General features: G+C 39.8%; 1 protein-coding gene across 3 annotated transcripts in view; it reads right to left on the bottom strand.

The window, feature by feature from the left end:
• LOC122076209 overlaps positions 1 to 18,355 on the bottom strand; it is a 30,865-nt gene that overhangs the window by 3,466 nt on the left and 9,044 nt on the right. For all 3 annotated transcript variants that reach the window (XM_042641532.1, XM_042641531.1, XM_042641533.1), the window contains exons 4-6: positions 3,396 to 3,548; positions 2,571 to 2,734; positions 2,326 to 2,473 (exon numbers count right to left, since the gene is read on the bottom strand). In XM_042641532.1, the coding sequence (XP_042497466.1) occupies positions 2,326 to 2,473; positions 2,571 to 2,734; positions 3,396 to 3,548 (465 nt within the window). The remainder of the gene's footprint in view (positions 1 to 2,325; positions 2,474 to 2,570; positions 2,735 to 3,395; positions 3,549 to 18,355) is intronic.

The following is an 18,355-nucleotide window of genomic DNA, read 5'->3' on the forward strand; positions in this document are numbered from 1 at the left end:
GGAGACAACAATGAATCTGTTCCTTGGGGAGTCAGGAGCCTGGCAGAGATGGAGGCATCCAAGTTTAAAGCTAACATCAAAGTAGATGGCTTTCCAAATCTTCTCAAACGAGCGAGAGTTGGAAATCCATCTACGAAGATTGCGCTCCATCCAAAGATGATTGATGGTAGCACAAAACGCCAATTTTCCGACAATCACAAGTGGTGGAGCCGTGGAAGGTTATATCAACCCAGATCTATTCCCCACACAAGGGAAGGAGAGATCTATGGGCTGGCCAGCAGTTGCGAAAGACCTTCTTCCAGACAAAGGAGAGGGGGCAGGAAAAGAAAAGGTGGTCCGAATCTTCAACCCCATTCCAGCAAAGGCAACAAGAGGGGGAGACTGGGATGTGATGATGGATGAGGAAGGCCTGCATAGGGAGGTAGTTGGAAAGAGCGCGCCAAGCAGTGAAGTTGTGGCAAGGGATATGACCTTTAAACTATACAATGTTGCGCCATGGGATAGAGGTTCCCGGGGTATGAAAATGGTTCCAGGCAGAGGCAAAGGAGAATATCCCAATAGGGGAAGGGAGCCAAGAGATCTTGTCCTCTCTACCCTGGTGACCTAGAGGGAGGGAGGGAGGGAGGGAGGGAGGACAAAGGAGGAGAGGAGGGAGGGGGGACCAAATTCCATGGAAAAGGAACGAGGCAACAACAGCGGATCTGGCCAAACCAGATGAGTAGAGGATGCGGGGGGAGGTGAGATGCAGTAGGATGCCAAAAGGGTGCTAGGGATCCAACCAAAGGGAGGTATTGGATCCATTCCCTATGGAATAAGAGATGGCATTAAGGACATGGGGTCTATTGGCAAGGATGTTTCACCAGATCCAAGAGGCATCATGAGTGGGAGAAGCGGTCCAAATGGAGTCATGCTTGAGAGGGGAGGAATAGATCCAAGAGACCCAAATGTTGTTTTGTCTAAAGGCAATCTTCTAGATAAGCTTAAGAATATTGGCAGGGTTGATGTCTTTGACCATGCGGACTCTAAGACCGCCCTCAGACTTGGGAAGGTAGACTTTGTCCCAGCTTAAGAGGTGGAGGAATTTGGAGGAGTCGGATCCTTTACACATGAAAATATTATTCTTAATTGATATAGTATTTATCTTATTTTAAGCTTAGTAACATAAAGAAATTTAGACTAGGAATAGTCACATGGAAATAAACTTGTTTTTTATCAAAAACAGTTTTGAGTTCCGAATTGTGAGTTCCCATGCACTTCTTGTTCCGACTTTCCCTTTTTTTCCTAATATTGTACTTTCTCAAACATTACGGGGTTATAGTCCTGGAAAGGAAGAATAAAGATATCCACCAAGGGAGAAAAATTAAATGGATATTTCATATCAATCAATCTTTCTTCCTCAATGAAAAAATTTATCCATACAAACTCAAAAAAGAAGCAAACAGAGGAAAATATCTTCTGAAATCCTGTGTCATCTGTCTTGAAAATAAAAATAAAATATATATTTAATTTCAGCTTCCATTCATCATTCTTGACCTGACTCTTCTCAAATCAAAACCTACCAAACAAAGAAACTTAGAAAACCTGGAGCAGACACATCCAAGCTGGTTTCATATGTCAGTTGTTTTTCTAACATCACAGTGAAGCTGATCTCTAAAGGTGAGAACTAATTCTAACAGTGAAAGGCAACAAACTGAGTAAATGACTGCCACTCTGGAGGAGGAGGGAGTCAATCAAATGCAGTTTATGATCTCAATGAAGAAATAGGCTCGTCTATGGTCTTCACAGGCTTGCAGTCTCGATTGATTCAAAGGTATCAGTTCAGATGATTTATGCCAAATATTATATGATGACATTCATCTGAACAAATAGTTTTAGCATGTGCTCTCGGCAACATAATGTATGACAAGGCTAACTTTGAAAAAGTGGTATTTCTTTTTCATATAGCTCAAACAATAAAACAAATGCAACTGTGTTTCTCTTTCTCTGTCATTATGAACAGGTGGGAAAAGAAACAAGTGATAGAGAACGAGAGAGCACGCGAGAGTGAGAGAGAAAGTGAACACAAATCAAACAAATAAGACTGGAAGTGAAGATAAAGATTCATATGGAAAAGACTTGGCCAGACACCAAAAAACCACCAGATGGTCCAGGTCATGTGAAAGCCAGCTAGCTCGGTCAGCTCTGGTTTTTGGCCACATTTTGGGTTGTTATGTGAAAAATCTGCATCAAGCAATATGGTGGAGATTGACCACCAAGCTCTAGGCCACACAGGGTTTGGATGAGCAAAAAGGGAATATCATTCCTGCCAAAAGTAATGATCCTTACCTTGCAAATGGGTCGTATAGGATCTTTAAGGTTTACAAGCAAATTATCGCATTTCAAATCGAAATGCACAATATTCTTAGAATGCAAATATTCCATTCCAAAAGCCGCATCCATTGCAATAATAAGCCGCTTGCGACGATCAAGATACCTGGTTTTACATTCAAGAAAAGATAAATTTGAGGAAAATGTGTCACAATGTCAGTAGAATCTTCATGACTTTGGGAGATATATGGGAGAAGATTTACCTGTCCTTGCGAAGTAAAACATGCCTAAGAGAACCATTGACCATGTACTCTGTCACTGTGGCTAATGTTCCTCCTGGTCCATCTTGAACTACACCATAAAATGCCACCACGTTCGGGTGGTGAAGCTTCGAGAGAATTTCAGCTTCTCGCCAAAACTCCAAAGTCTGGGAGGGTGCATTAGAACTGTTTATTTAGCATTGCATTGCAACTCTCTAGCCAATTGATATGAAAAGGTCCATGAAAAAGCAATTTTAATGAACTAATTACTTTATTAATACAAGCCAATGTTTTAAGAATCAGGATCAGATTGGCCAATCCTGATTCCGGACAATCCGTATTGGTCGAACCGTACTGGATTTCCAGGGTTAGGGCATATTTTGGCCAATTCCTGAGTGATCAAGACTGATTTCGATCTGGTCCGGATCGGAATTAGCCAGGAACGGTCCAGATCCCAATTCCATTCTTCTAGCCTAGTACACGCACAGCATCACTCACACTCAGTTTGTTTCAATATAAAATGAGTGGAAGTAACAAACGAACATAAAATAATTAGCTATAGAGATTGTTTAATTGGAAGTAATCATAGCGGACACATAATTCTACAATGGAGGCCACTATTTCATGTATAAAAACTGTAAAATAAATTATAGGAAGTAAAATATTTCTTTTTCTTTTACTTCAGGATATTTTTTGCGAAATAAATGGAACCTTAAAAGTATTTCAGGTGGGAAGCGTTGTGGTCTTAATGCAGTAAAGTGGTTTCCCACAGAAATAAAAGGAATTGCTTTATAATCACATGATTGTACTAAAGCTAGAAATGCTCACCAATCTCTCCTGTTCAGATGATCGACCTGTGAAGCAGCTCTTCTTTATTCGCTTAATTGCAACATCTGTTCCTCTCCATTTTCCATGATAGACAGTCCCAAATGTGCCCGAACCAAGCTCCCTCAGTTCTTCAAGATCTTCATTCTTTATGATCTGTTCACAGACATTTCAAAAAGATAAAGTGTACACCATTTAGCAACAGCAGAGATGATTTCTCAGCATCCAACAATGACATAAAGCATCAGAAATGGAAGCCTTGAGAATCGTCAAAAAAAGGACGGGGGGAGAGAGAGAATAAGAAGAAGATAGAACGATTGTGTTAGAGACTATCGTGAGAGAGAAGGAGGAGTCTTGCGGGTTGCGCAGACTCCTCCCTTCCTTCTCTATTAGTTCCCTAAATTAACTAGGAAGTTAAGGGGAGTCCTAGTTAGACTAGGACTGCTGTTAGCAGTAATTAGTTCTCCTATACTAATTAAGAGTATTAGAGTCCAGCTAGGATTAGTTGGACTAATTAGATTTACATTATGTTTTTGTATTCCAAGTCATATTAGGACAGCTGTCCTATTCATATTGTAATAGTTTAGTAGTCTATTTAATAAGAAGAAGAGATCAGTCCCTATCATGCGATAGAGACTATCTTCCCCTAAATCTCTCTCTCTCTTTCTTTGTCTAAACTAACACGGTATCAGAGTTGGTCTGATCTCTAAACAAGTAAACAGCAGTCCTATTTTCTAGCCTACAGTTTAGAAACAAATTAAAAAAAAAAGGCCCTACGGTTTCTGGTTCTTAAAAGAACCCTAGGTTCTTTGAAGAGGGGATTTATCCCCTATTTTCTGGTTTGTGTATGGACTGATTACTGAAATCAGTCGTATGTGTGAAGGAATTGACTCAAATCATTACAAGTAATCTCTGGTTGGGGTTTCTTGGATTGAAGAATAGTTTTTTGGTTGATTTATCAAGAACTGAAGAATCTTACGATAGAGCCATCGGAATCAACTCATCTTTGGAGGTTTTACTCCCCACAACAGGACCTACCTTCGACCAGAAGAAGAGCTCCATCCGAGCAGTTTCCAGCCAGCCGCAGGTCCCTCTTTTGGACCCTGTGCAGGTCTTCTCTCTCCTTCTCGGTTGGGTTGTTTTTGGTGGATTTTTGCCACTGTTTTAAGTACTGTTTTGGGTATTGTTTGCTGGATATTTCTTTGAGTTTTATTCTTCAATCTACTGTTGGTATATTGGGGTTTTGAGATCTGAGTCAATTGCCTTTTGGTTGTTATCTTTATTGAAGATTGTCTGCTATTTTATTGATCTTGTGTGGTCTAACAAAGTAGGTTAGATCGATTGTCTGGTTGACTGTTCTTTGAGTTCTACTTTTGTGTGCTAATGGCTGACACAGAAGGGGAGAAAATTGTCACTGAGGTGATGTCCTCATCATCACATAAAATTGCAGAAAAGAAACTTGTGGGAGCTATCAATTTTCACCAATGGAAGAAAATTGTGCAGCTTGTTTTGACTAGTCGAGATCAACAGGATCACCTGGCAAAGGAAAGACCTGCTAAGGATACTACGTGGAATACAATTGATGCACGTATTTTTGGACAGCTACTGAACTCAATGGATAACTCCATTGTCGATGTTGTTACTCACATTGATAGGACTATCTGAATGTTCTGTATTCTGGACAGAACAACCTTTCTCGTATCTATGAACTGTCTTAGGAATTTTATCGAACTGATAGGAAGGGTCGGCCTCTTACTCAGTACTTTGCTGATTTTAAGAGGATGTATGAAGAACTAAATTCTCTACTCCCTATTAGCAGTGATGTAAAGAAAATGCAGAACCAGTGAGAGAAATTGGTAGTTATGGGATTTTTGGGAGGTCTTGGAACAGAGTATGACTATTCGTTCTCAGATTCTTGGAGGTGACAAGGTGGCATCTCTTGCAGATACCTTTTCCCGAGTCTTACGGGTATCTCGAGAAAATTCTCAGGATTCCACTCTAGTGGAAAAATTCCGCACTTGCAGCACAGGGTAATAATCGAGTAACTTCACGTGGTACAATTAATGGTGGTAATAAGGAACAATTTACTGGGATCTCCTTAGATAGTTCAGGAGCAGCACGTACATATCATCATTGTGGTAAACCAAGACACATCCAATGATTTTGTTGGAAACTTTATGGCTAATCTCCTCAAAAGCAGTTTGCCAATTCAGCTACAGTTGATGAACCTTCTCAACCTAGACACTCTGAGGGTAAGATGGTCAGAATGACCGATGAAGAATTTGCACAGTATAATTAGTTTCAGAATCAAGCACCCTCACCTTCCACGGCTACTCTAGTTCAGACAGGTAATGTCATTTCGTGTCTCTCCTCTTCTTCTCGCCCCTGGATAATCGATTCAGGTGCATCGGATCACATGTTTGGTATTTCAGGTATATTTTCCTCTTTTAAGAAGTAATCTGCTACTGTCACATTGGTTAATGGCTCAATTTCCAAAGTCAATGGTTTTGGCACTATTTATCTCAATTCCTCCTTATCATTATCATATGTTCTTGATTTTCCTGAGTTACCATTCAATCTATTGTCTGTAAGCAAGTTTACCCTTACAATTGTTCTATAACCTTTTTCTCCGACTCCTGTGTTTTTCAGGATCTTATGACGAAGAAGATGCTTGGTAGAGGTCGTAAGGTTGGGGGACTGTACATTTTTAAAGACAATGCACCTTCCATAGCCTATTCGAGCACTCTGACTCCTCATCAGATTCACTGCCAGTTGAGCCATCCATCTTTACAAAGTCTACAGAAACTTGATCCCATTTTTAGCTATCTTTCTAGTTTAGAATGTGAGTCATGTCAATTTGGAAAACTACATCGTGTTAGTTATTCCCCTCGGGTTAATAAACAGTCTGCGTCTCCTTTTTCTTTGGTTCATTCAGATTTATGGGCCCTTGCCCTGTTACATCCAAGTTAGGTCTTAAGTATTTTGTTACTTTTGTTGATGACTACTCCAAAACTACCTGGCTTTATTAAATGAAAAATCGTTCTAAGTTATTTACCATCTTTTGTGATTTTGTTGCTGAAATACAAAATCAATTTGGCATGACTATCAAAATTCTATGAAGTGATAATGCCAAAGAGTACTTTTCTGGTCCATTTTCTGAGTTTATGGGTAAGTGTGGTATGATACACAAATCTTCTTGTTCAAACACTCCTCAACAAAATGGAGTGGCTGAAAGAAAGAACCGTCATCTGATGGAAGTTGCTAGGTCGCTTATGTTTGAAATGAAGGTATCCAAATATTTTTGAGTTGATGTTGTTCTCATTGCATGTTATCTTATTAATCATACACCTTCCTCTATTTTGTGTGGTGGTATTCCTCATTCCTTGTTATTTCCTTGTGACCCACCTTTTGTTCTTCCCCCTCTTGTTTTTTGGTTGTGTTTGCCTTATTTGTGATCATCATCCAGGTTTGTCAAAATTGGATCCTCGTGCCATTAAGTGTCTCTTTTTGGGTTACTCTCGTACTCAAAAGGGATTCCGTTGTTATTCCCCAGCTCTTCACAAATATTTTGTCACTGCTGATGTCTCCTTTTTTGAATCCACCCCATATCCGAATGAGTCATTTGTTGTGTCTGAATTGGATGATGATCTTCCCCTTTATGTTATCCATCACTCTAATCTGCAGGTTGCCACTAAGACAGAGGTACCACCACCACCACCTCTTCTATAGGTGTATATACGTCGTGTTCGGGAAGCAGCAGCCCCCCCTCTCCCTGCGGCACCTACCTTATCATCTTCGTCTACGGATCCTACTCCAGGTATTCCTCTTTCTGACTTAGACCTTCCTATTGCACAACGAAAGGGTGTTCGGAGCTGTACCCAACATCCTATTACTGATTTTGTGTCTTATTTTGGTCTTTCGTCTACCTTTCATTCCTGTCTTTCCACTATTTCTTGTCATACTGTTCCTAAGACTCTTGCAGAAGGCTATTGGTTGTCGCTGTGTACATGCAGTTAAAGGGAACCCTGATGGATCTCTTGCTCGTTTAAAAGCTCGGCTGGTAGCAAAAGGGTATGCCCAGGTTTATGGCATTGATTACCTGGATACCTTCACCCCTGTTGCCAAAATGGCTTCTATTCGTGTTTTGATTTCTCTTGTGGCTTCCTCTCATTGGCCATTATTTCAGCTTGATGAGAAGAATGTTTTTCTTCATGGTGACTTGCATGAGGAAGTATATATGGAAGTATGGAACAACCTTCGGGGTTTGTTGCTCAGGGGGAGTGTGGAAAGGTGTGCAAGCTCAAGAAGTCCTTGTATGGGCTGAAACAGTCTCCTCAGGCATGGTTTGGTAGGTTCACTGATGTGGTTTGTGCATTTGGACTGTCAAGATGTGACAGTGATCATTCTGTGTTCTATCGAAAGACTGATGGAAAAAGGATATTTCTGGTTGTATTTGTTAATGACATTGTCATTACTGGAGATGATGTTGAAGGGATCCAAAGCTTGAAAGAACATTTGCAGCAGCACTTTCAAACTAAGGACCTAGGAAGATTAAAGTACTTTCTAGGAATTGAAGTTGCTCAGTCAAGAAAAGGAATTTCCTTGTCTCAGAGAAAGTACGTTTTGGACTTACTTTCGGAAACATGTATGTTAGGATCCAAGCCTGTTGACACTCCAATGGATCCAAATGTGAAACTTATGCCTAAAGAAGGTAATGTGTTAGATGATCCTGAGAAATACAGGAGGTTGGTAGGAAAGCTGAATTATTTGACTGTGACTCGACCTGACATTGCCTTCCCTGTCAGTGTTGTGAGTCAGTTTCTTTCGTCTCCACGTACTTCACATTGGGATGCCGTTGTACGTATTTTGAGGTACCTTAAGAAAGCTCCAGGACGTGGTCTGGTCTACTCAGATCATGGACATAATCGTATTGAAAGTTTTGGTGATGCTGATTGGACTGGTTCTCCTATTGATAGAAGGTCGACTACAGGATATTGTACTTTTGTTAGTGCAAACCTTGTGTCTTGGAAGAGCAAGAAACAAGCGGTTGTGGCAAGGTCTAATGCTAAATCCGAGTATCGAGCCATGGCTCAAGTTAATTGTGAGTTGATATGGGTAAAGCAACTTCTGACAGAACTTGGCTTTGAATGTACTCACTCTATGCAGTTATGGTGTGACAAACAAGCCGCTATCCATATTGCTTCTAATCCTGTGTTCCATGAGAGGACAAAACATATTGAAGTTGATTGTCATTTTGTTCGTGAAAAGCTACAACAAGGAGTCATTTCTACAAGTCATGTTCACACAAGAGAACAACTTGCAGATGTTTGTACTAAATCCTTGGGGGGTAGCAGAGTAGACTATATTTGTAACAAGCTGGGCATGATTAACATCTATGCTCCAGCTTGAAGGGGAGTGTTAGAGACTATCGTGAGACAGGAGGAGGAGTCTCGCGGGTTGTGCAGACTCCTCCCTTCCTCCTTTATTAGTTCCCTAAATTAACTAGGACGTTAGGGGGAGTCCCAGTTAGACTAGGACTGCTGTTAGCAGTAATTAGTTCTCCTATTCTAATTAGGAGTATTAGAGTCCAGCTAGGATTAGTTGGACTAATTAGATTTACATTATGTTTTTGTATTCCTAGTCCTAATACTATTAAGACAGCTGTCCTATTCATATTGTAATAGTTTAATAATCTATTTAATAAGAAGAAGAGATCAGTCCCTATCATGTGATAGAGACTCTCTCTCTCTCTCTCTCTCTCTCTCCCCTTTCTTTTGTCTTAACTAACAGATGGCATATACATCCCCTCAAAGGTTAAAAGAATTACACTCACTCTTACATGGTTACCCTCCCACCTAACCCTTGACAGAGAAGAATAGGAGCAAAAATCCACAAGAAAGATAGGATTTTTCCTCCAACCTCCTTGTTCTTGGAAACCATCACGGCAGGGATGGCAGTGAAACAGATTCTATACAAATTTTGGCTAACCAAAACTTGAATGGTGCAGGAAAGTTTTCAAAATCCTGCAGGTAATGGACCCAACTAGACCTATGGCAAGATAGTACTGAATTCTAATTGAAGAAAGGGAAAGAAATAGAGGCTTGCAGCTTGCTTGCTAACTATATAAAATCTAGTTTTGATCTCTAAACCACTTAGAAGACAACCATTTCCTAACCAGAAAAAACTAAACCATTCCGCTCAAAATACACTGACCACAAGGCTCTATATGGGTGATAACCAAACAACTATGTAACTACTACATACACAAATTTGACATTTTGACTCTTAAAGAACAATTCCCAATATGACTAATTAGTAATTACAATTTAGCAACTCCTAGAAATGTCCCCTCCTCCAACAAATAAAAACACAAATTTAAGAAAAAGATTCAAAGTAGAACTTCTGACCTAATTAAACTTTATAAAGTAGAGATCCTATCATAGATTGATGCACTACGAGTAAATTGGTCATAAGTTATAACTCTTCTGATGTAAACCGAAATCACGAGTTCTTGCTCTCCTTGTAACTCAATAACCTCTCAAGCAGGACAAATATGCAAAACTGATGAGTTTTAACCTTCCAAAAATAAACCCAAAGGACACTGACAGAAGTAATCCAATTTCAGTAAGACAGCTGATATACATTTTAGTGGCCCTTAATAGCTCGGGCTTTGGGATGAGCAATTGTAAAATAGTATCAGAGCCAGGAGGTAGGGTGTTCAATCTCCGATGTGTGCGAAAGGTTTGTGTTGTGTTGTGCCACGTGATTGTGTCACGTATAGAGCCATGTGCGTGTAGGCCTGGGGTGATGTTGATAAACATTGTTGTGGCCCTTACTTAATAGCTTGGGCTTTTGGGATTAGTGATTGTAACAAATACAATGCTCCCAAACTCCAATCTCAATCCAACTGTCCATGACGAACAATCAAACCATGGGAAGGTGATGCTCCCACATCAATCCAGCTGAACCTAATCACATCCAAAACAAAGATATCTCGTGATCTCAAACCACAACTATGCTACATAGTGAAAACCCCCAACTAGGCTATCGAAAAGACGAAAACCTACCCCATTCGAAGCTGAATCAGGCAGCTCAACCGCATAATCCACCCCATTCCCACCCATACATATCAGCATGAAATTCTCACTAGGCTATCTTATGTGGAACCCCCCAATTCTTGTTTAGAAAAAAATAAATCTGCCACTGATATTAAAATTACCTTAACCTCATAACAACCTCATAATCACTATTCATTTAAATTTCATCCCATCACGCCCTACAAATTTCTATTAAGAACCTAAACCTGACTGCAAACGCTGGTTAATTTTTGTTCTACCCTTAAAATGTCCAACAACAGATAATTTATTTGAAGTGAAGCCAATAAGTAAAACACTAGTTCCCTAAGTAGGTAGGCCACATTTTTTTCAATATTCAAAACACACTGTGATTTTGACGGATGGGCAAATCCTTAAAACCACACCTACTAGACAGCAAACCCAACATTTAAAAGATGTTTACCCGTATAGTCCGCAAGAACTAGCCTGAAAATTTTTGGCCTAACCATCAAACCCATTTAAAATTATGTCACACAAGTATATATTGTCCAAAATCCTAGTCCCAAGAAGAATAATGTCAGAATTGGAAAATCATTTGGGTTATTGGAAAAACTTGACACACTTTATCCGAATTTATTGTAAGATACAAAAAGCGATTGGTTGATTTAAGTAATATAATATCTTTCACTAACAAGATTTATGTTATATTAAAAAACTAAGGTCTATGTTTTCTGAGTTAAAATCTTGTAAATATTACTTTGTATTTCACTATTATGCTCTTATTATACTCAACATCAATACTTAATGGACAGCCCAGATCGAAAACATGTTGGACATGAGCTTATCTTTTCCTGATATCTGGTTACAGAATGGGAACCAAGTTTAGTTGAATAGCCATGGAAATGGAAAGACTGTCTAGTTTTTATGCCCCTCTTAAGAATTCGTATGATTGAGAATCGAACTGTCATGTTTGGAGGCCAAAACCCATTTTACATCTGAAATCTGAATAATTACTGATCTGGTCAAAAGAACCACCAAGGCAACCATGACTTAAATTTCCGGAAAGACTAAACCACAATCCTTCTCAATAAGGATTAGCCAATTAGGTGTCAAGTTTAGTTGGATGGCTAAAGAATTGAAATTCTGCTCCAACTCGGGTGGCCCCAGCAGATGAAATTCTTAAGCAGGTCCTCCATAGTACCATATTAGAGAACAACAGATGAAACCATGTCTAAGGGAAAAAAAACAAATATAGTGGTTGCTACCGAGACCTTCCAGCCTTCCAATTTTAAGACGTGCAAATCTAAAGAAACAAAAACAAAGGATGATCTGTTATTTTCTCAGAACTCTTCTATTAACCAATAAATTTACTCTTGTCAGTTGTCATGTTTTCATTCTAAGTAAGCATCCACAAATATAGTATTAGGTTGTCCTAGGCCACTTAACTACTGAAGTCTTAAGGTAGGATGGAACATAGTTGTCACGGCGTCAAATCGATCCAAGGCGGTGGAGGGGTGGCTAATCGATTTGGCGATGAATCGCCCATTTTGGCGTTGCCATGGCGGTCAAATCGCCCGTGTGTCATTTTTTATTTTTTTCTATTTTCTAAAATCATTTAATATGCTACTTTTTTATTTTTCCTATAACATTAACATGATAACATAAAAATAAAAACAATCAAACACTCACAAATCCAACTTAATCATTTCACTTAACACAAATACACAACCAAGAGGAAAACTCTACAACTCTAGACCATTGTCAAGTTCTTATATTTTTTTTTTCCAGCAATCTAAAATATATGATTTCCCACCTTCAGATCAAGATCAAGCTCTAGATAGTAGATAACTAGACATACAGATAAAGAGGAAAACATATTATAAACATTGAAGTTACTCGCAGGTGGGGCCCTTACCTGGTTGTCACTCTTGCTGCCGGAGGAGAAGATGTTGCAGGTGATATCGTATTGTGGTTGTTGTCGTTCTTGCTGCCGGAGAAGGAGCAGAGAAGACGTCGCTGTTGGTTGCTGCCGGAGAAGGAGAAGAAGAAGAAGTTGCAGGCGGTGGCTGCCGGAGATTCAGTCTGGCTGTTGGTTGCTGCTGGAGAAGGAGAAGAAGAAGAGTTGCAGCGGTGGCTGCCGGAGAAGGAGAAGGAGAAGGAGGAGAAGAGTTGCAGACTTGCAGCGGTGGCTGCCGGAGAAGGAGGAGGAGGAGAAGAGTTGCAGACTTGCAGCGGTGGCTGCCGGAGAAGGAGAAGGAGGAGAAGAGTTGCAGCAGTGGCAGCCGGAGAAGGACAAGGAGGAGAAGAGTTGCAGAGGTGGCTGCCGGAGAAGGAGAAGGAGGAGAAGGAGGAGAAGAGCAGCGGTGGCTGCCGGAGAAGGAGAAGGAGGAGAAGAGTTGCAGCGGTGGCTGTCGGAGAAGGAGGAGGAGGAGAAGAGTTGCAGCGGTGGCTGCCGGAGAAGGAGAAGGAGGAGAAGAGCAGCGGTGGCTGCCGGAGAAGGAGAAGGAGAAGAGAAGAACCAGCGGTGGCTGCCGGAGAAGGAGAAGAAGAAGGAGAGGAGCAGAAGTCGCAACAGTGGCTGCCGGAGAAGGAGAAGAGAAGAATCTTGCAGCGGTCGAGGCCTCGAGGGTTTTCGTCTCTTCGAACTCTCGAGCTTCGATCGAGGGTTTGGTCTCTTCGGTAAAATTGAAAATTTGAAACTTGAAACATTAAGTCGACCGAGGGTTGTTCAACAGGTGCAACCGAATGGCCAAATAATAATAAACAAAACTGTGTAAAAAAAAAAAAAAAAAGAAAAACCATAAAATATAAAAACAAAATATGTTAGAAAAAAAAAAAAAAAAATCGACCGCCTAGGTACTAAAGCGTGGTATGGCGTCCATGGCGGTCGACATGGCGACGCCTAGTAGTCCATGGCGACCGCCAAGTGTGAGAACATAAATCGTTGAACTGCCATGACTCAATTTTACCGCCGGGACGCCAAGGCGCCGCCTAGGCGACGCCTTGACAACTATGGTTGCAGAGAGAGATTGGCTTGAAGTCGCTGGCCTTTCTTCCTTGGGATGAGACAAAGGAAGGTCTGATTTATTCCTTCGATTGATTTAGAGTGAAGAAGACACTCTTAATGGCTTTGATGAGGTCATCATTGATGATGTCCCATGTAGCAATAAAAAAACCCATACTGAAGCCATCCAGACCTGGAGCTCTGTTAGATTTTCTTGAGTGAATGGCAGCAACAATTTCCTCCTTTGAGGGAATGCTATGGAGACCATTAATGAGATGGTCTGGATTCTCTTGTTGAGGAGATTCCTAGGGATGGGCCTTGAAGTAGTGGAAGAGGACCTGAATAAGCATTTTAAGTAGTTAACTACCTCAACTTTGATTCCCTAGACATATTGGAACCATTTGCAACCTGAAGCATGGGAATGGAGTTGATATTTGTTTTAGACTTCACAGAACGATGGAAATGATTCTTGATTTCTGTCTGAAAAAGCTTTCTTCTTGGGTAAGGAGGGAGGCAAGAATCATAGAGACTTCTTTTCCTTCCATAGCTAGAGAGGAATTTGAAGGATTCTATTGAAGCTAAGGTGAATACCTGTTAAAATGTCATTACATTCCACAACCTGGGCGGATATATTACCAAAAGTAGAGATGTTCCAATCTTCGAGGCACATTTAACATTCTGAAGTTTCCTGGAAAAAGAATGGATAGGCTTTTCCTTGGCTTCTTTAATAGTAGAAAGGAATGTGGGGTGAGAATACCACATATCAAAATAATTGAAGGGTTTTGGGACTAAAGGAGATATAAGGTTGAATAAGGAGGGAGATAGGGCAGTGATCAGAGACACCTGGGGGCTCAAAGGATGTATGAGAGGAAGGGAATTAAGTGATCCAGGCTTCATTCACGAGAACTCGATCAAATTTACTAGCGATCCGATCAACACTGGCATGCTTATTATACCAAGTAAACTTCAGATCAGACCATCTCAAATCATTTATAGCGATGTCCTCAATACAGTTGTTGAAGGCACCCACAGAGAGTTGGATCAATCTGATCACCCCAGAGCTTCTTATGGACAAAAAGGACCACATTAAAATCAGCACCAATGCTCCATGGAAGATGGCCAATTCGACTAGTAATACTACAGAGATCATCCCAAAGGCTAGCTCTTTCAAGGGAACAACGGGAAGCATAATTGGCAGTAAACAACAAGGGAGGGTTTCCAAGGTTATCAGAAATGTTGAGATGGAGGGTTTGGGAGGAGGAGGAAAGAAGGCTACAAGAAGCTTGGTTGGGTCCCAAAGAAACCAGATTCGACCATTTAAATGGTGACTGTAGTTGGTTAGAAGTGACCAATCGGGACCAGTGGAGGAAGAGGCAATGCAGATAGCATTTGGCTCTTTCACTCTTGTTTCAATAAGGCAACAAAAATTTGGGGAAAGGAGTTTAATATGAGAACAGATAGCAACATGTTTATAGGGGGAATTTAGGCCCCTAGAATTCCAGATCACTCCTTCATTCATTTGGACACTCTGTAGAGATGCAACAAAAGCTCCTGGGAGGAGCAGTTTTGAACTGGACAAGATATAGAGGAGCTGTGATGTCGATGAAGACCCAAATTTGGATCCGGTTCACAGTCTGGGTCCCCAAACAGGATCAGGTCGATCCATGGAAGCACCCCAGCATCACAGGACTATCATTGTGGGACAGGAGTACAAAACATGCAAAAGAATATATCCGAGAAGAGATTCTATATATGGAATTCTATGAAAATGGTGCTCTAATGATTTAAAAAGGATAAGTGATCAAGAGTTTTTTTAATTCATTTAGGAGAAGACCAATCAAGCATGCTATTCAGATATAGATAACAAACAAAAGCAGTTGATGTTCAAAAGTATACCTGTGCCACATCTACAGAGAAACCCTCCTGAATAAGAGCATCCACAATAGCCCGCTTTGATGAAACCTGCCCCCAAAGTGGAACATTAGACACCATAACAAATTCTTAAAAAAAAAAAAAAAAAAAAAAAAAAAAAATCTCATGATGAAATAATATATTTTTTGGGTGAATAAATGAATTCATTACCAAAGAAGAAAGGAAAATACAGGGAGCCCTGAGAAGAGGGGAGAAAATAGCGAATTAGCAATACATCTTACAAGACCCAGCCTTACAAGTGGTGGAGAGGAGGCAAGGGACTTTAACAGAGAGGAGGGGAGGCCCGAAGCCTCAAGAATCAACCTATTTCTAGGGATGAAATAAGATATTACAATACAATAGTACATACATTAAAGGAAAGATCTACAAGTAAAGTTGGGCAAGTACTACATCGGATAATAAAGAAAACAAAGTAAAAAAACACATTTATATGGTCATTTCAAAGGGACTGTCACAATGCGATAACATATTAAAGTGGAATAAATGTCACCATATTTATCCTCAATAGGTGGTGCAGCAAAAATGGAATTATTTTAGTGGTAATAAGCTTTAGATTAGGTTCAATACATGTTGGGCCTTTGGTCCAACAGGTATTTATCGTAATAGGCCACTTTAATGGGTAGGAAGTAGGAATACGAGATTTACTTTTTTAGTTTATTACGTTATTTTAAGTTGATTTACTTAACTCCTTTAACTCGTGCAGAGGAGTTCCTTTTAAGTTTCCTTTTTGTTTTAAGTTTCCTATTGACTTTGTAAATTGGGTTAGACAAGTCTCTTACTTAGCTAGGGAGTCCTTTCTTTTAAATAGACTGCATGTAGGCTATTTGGCCAACCAACAATTTTATGAATGAAGAATTTGGCTGTTGTCTTCGCTGCTGAGAAAGTGACAACAACAACAAGAACAAACTCAGCCTTTAATGGGGTCGGTTACATGGATTCATACAAAACAAAGTAGGGGAAAAAAATACATCTAAACAGAAATGGAGAATGAAGAGACGAAAAAGATAAGAGTAAGAGGAATGAGTCACAACCCTCAATCAGGAGAATCTCAACTAAATGCGGTCAACTACATGGATCCTTACTCTCCAATAGGATCTAACCGAGGTCAAACTTGGGACAAAAACAAGACTATGCATGTCATTCCTCACAACTTCTCCTATGGTCATTTTAGATCTGCCTCCTAGCTCTTTTACCTCCTTCAATCTGAATCATATCACTTCTCCTTATTGGGGCATCCTCAAGTCTCCATTGAATATGGCGATACCACCTTCAAGGACTTTTGTGGAGCTTGTCATCGATCGGGGCAACTGCTAAATCAGCTCTAATATGTTCATTCCTTATTTTATCCTTCTTAGTTTTGGCACACATCCATATTAACATCCTTATTTCTGCATAGTTTCCCTATATGACACTTCTCAACTGCCCAACATTCCACCTCATACATTATAGCCGGTCACACAACAGTCCTATAGAATTTTCCCAAGCTTTAAAGGGATATGCCTATCACACAACATTCCAGATGTACCTCTGTAGTTCATCCATCACAATTTAATTCTTTGTGAAACATCATCCTATATGTAACCTTTATTTATGATTGACCCCAAATATAAAAAAAAATAGTCACTTTACGGAATCTCTCCTCATTTCAACATTTCATTATTTATCATATAGTGACTAAAGTTACACATCATATAATCGATCTTCGATCTACTAATCTTAAAACCTCTTGTTTCTAAGGTTTATCCCCATAACTCCAATTTAGTGTTAATCTCTTCTTCTCTCTCATTCACAAAATGATTTCATCGGCAAAGAGCATACACCAGGGGACCTCATTTAGAATGTTCTTGGTTAACTCATCCATGATAAGCACAAACAAATAGGGGCTTAAGGCCGATCTTTGATGTACCCCAATCATAGTTTTTAAGGCGCTGCTAAGGCGACGCCTTACTAGCGCCTTGGCGCTGATGCGGTCTAGAGATGGTAAGGCAGTGCTCCGCCTTACGTGAAGGGGCGCCTTATGGGTTTTTTTTTTTTTTTAACACATTTTAAAATTACTTGATGAAGATTCCAAATATAGATTTTTTATTGGTAGGCGTATGATTTTATTAACACTTGAGATGTATAAGATCAGCTTTACTCCACCAAAAATAACCAAAACAAACAAAACAAAAACACGATTCACAAACAGGGTTTGGATTTTGTCAAGGGTTTTAAGAAAGGGCTTTGAGAAGGAATCAAGGAACAAGGAAGAACCACTTATCTAGGCGACCATTTTGCTCCGGCAGCGGTGAGCTTCATTCTTCATTGACAGGAGTAGAAATATAGTGGATGATCTTAGGGCTTAGGCACTCATTTTGGCATCATAGAAGTAAGTATAATAAATACTTATATTTTTTATGTCTTCTTTTCTTTATTTTTATAATTTTGCTTCATAATTATGTATTTATATTATATGTTAATATGTTATGATGATTGATGATTGATGAAGATGAACTTAGTTTATTCACTTTATTGATTTGTTTTCTTGATGAATATCTTACATTGGTATGAATATGAACCTTTAATATTTATTTAACATATGAGTAATAGGATTCAACTAGGATTTAAGCCAAATAGATTGGTTTTATAAAAAAATTACACATGAACGCTTTAGTCAATAAGGCGACGCTTTATGCCCGCCTTATCGCTAAGGCGCTCCAAAAGACCCTCAAACGCCTCCGTCGCCTTACCGCCTTAAAAACTATGACCCCAATCGTAATTGAGAATTCCTTGCCTTGAGCTCCCAAAAATCTCATACTAGTCGCCACGCCCTCATACATGTCCTTAATTATATCCATATATGTACTCGACGCCCCTCTCTTTACTAGGACATATTGGATTAAATCTCTAGGCACTCTGTCATATATTTTTTCAAGGTCAATAAAGACCATGTGGAGATCCTTCTTGTGGGCTTTATAACTTTCCATAAGCCT

The sequence above is a fragment of the Macadamia integrifolia genome, chromosome 4 (assembly GCF_013358625.1).
Source record: "Macadamia integrifolia cultivar HAES 741 chromosome 4, SCU_Mint_v3, whole genome shotgun sequence".
NCBI lineage: Eukaryota > Viridiplantae > Streptophyta > Magnoliopsida > Proteales > Proteaceae > Macadamia > Macadamia integrifolia.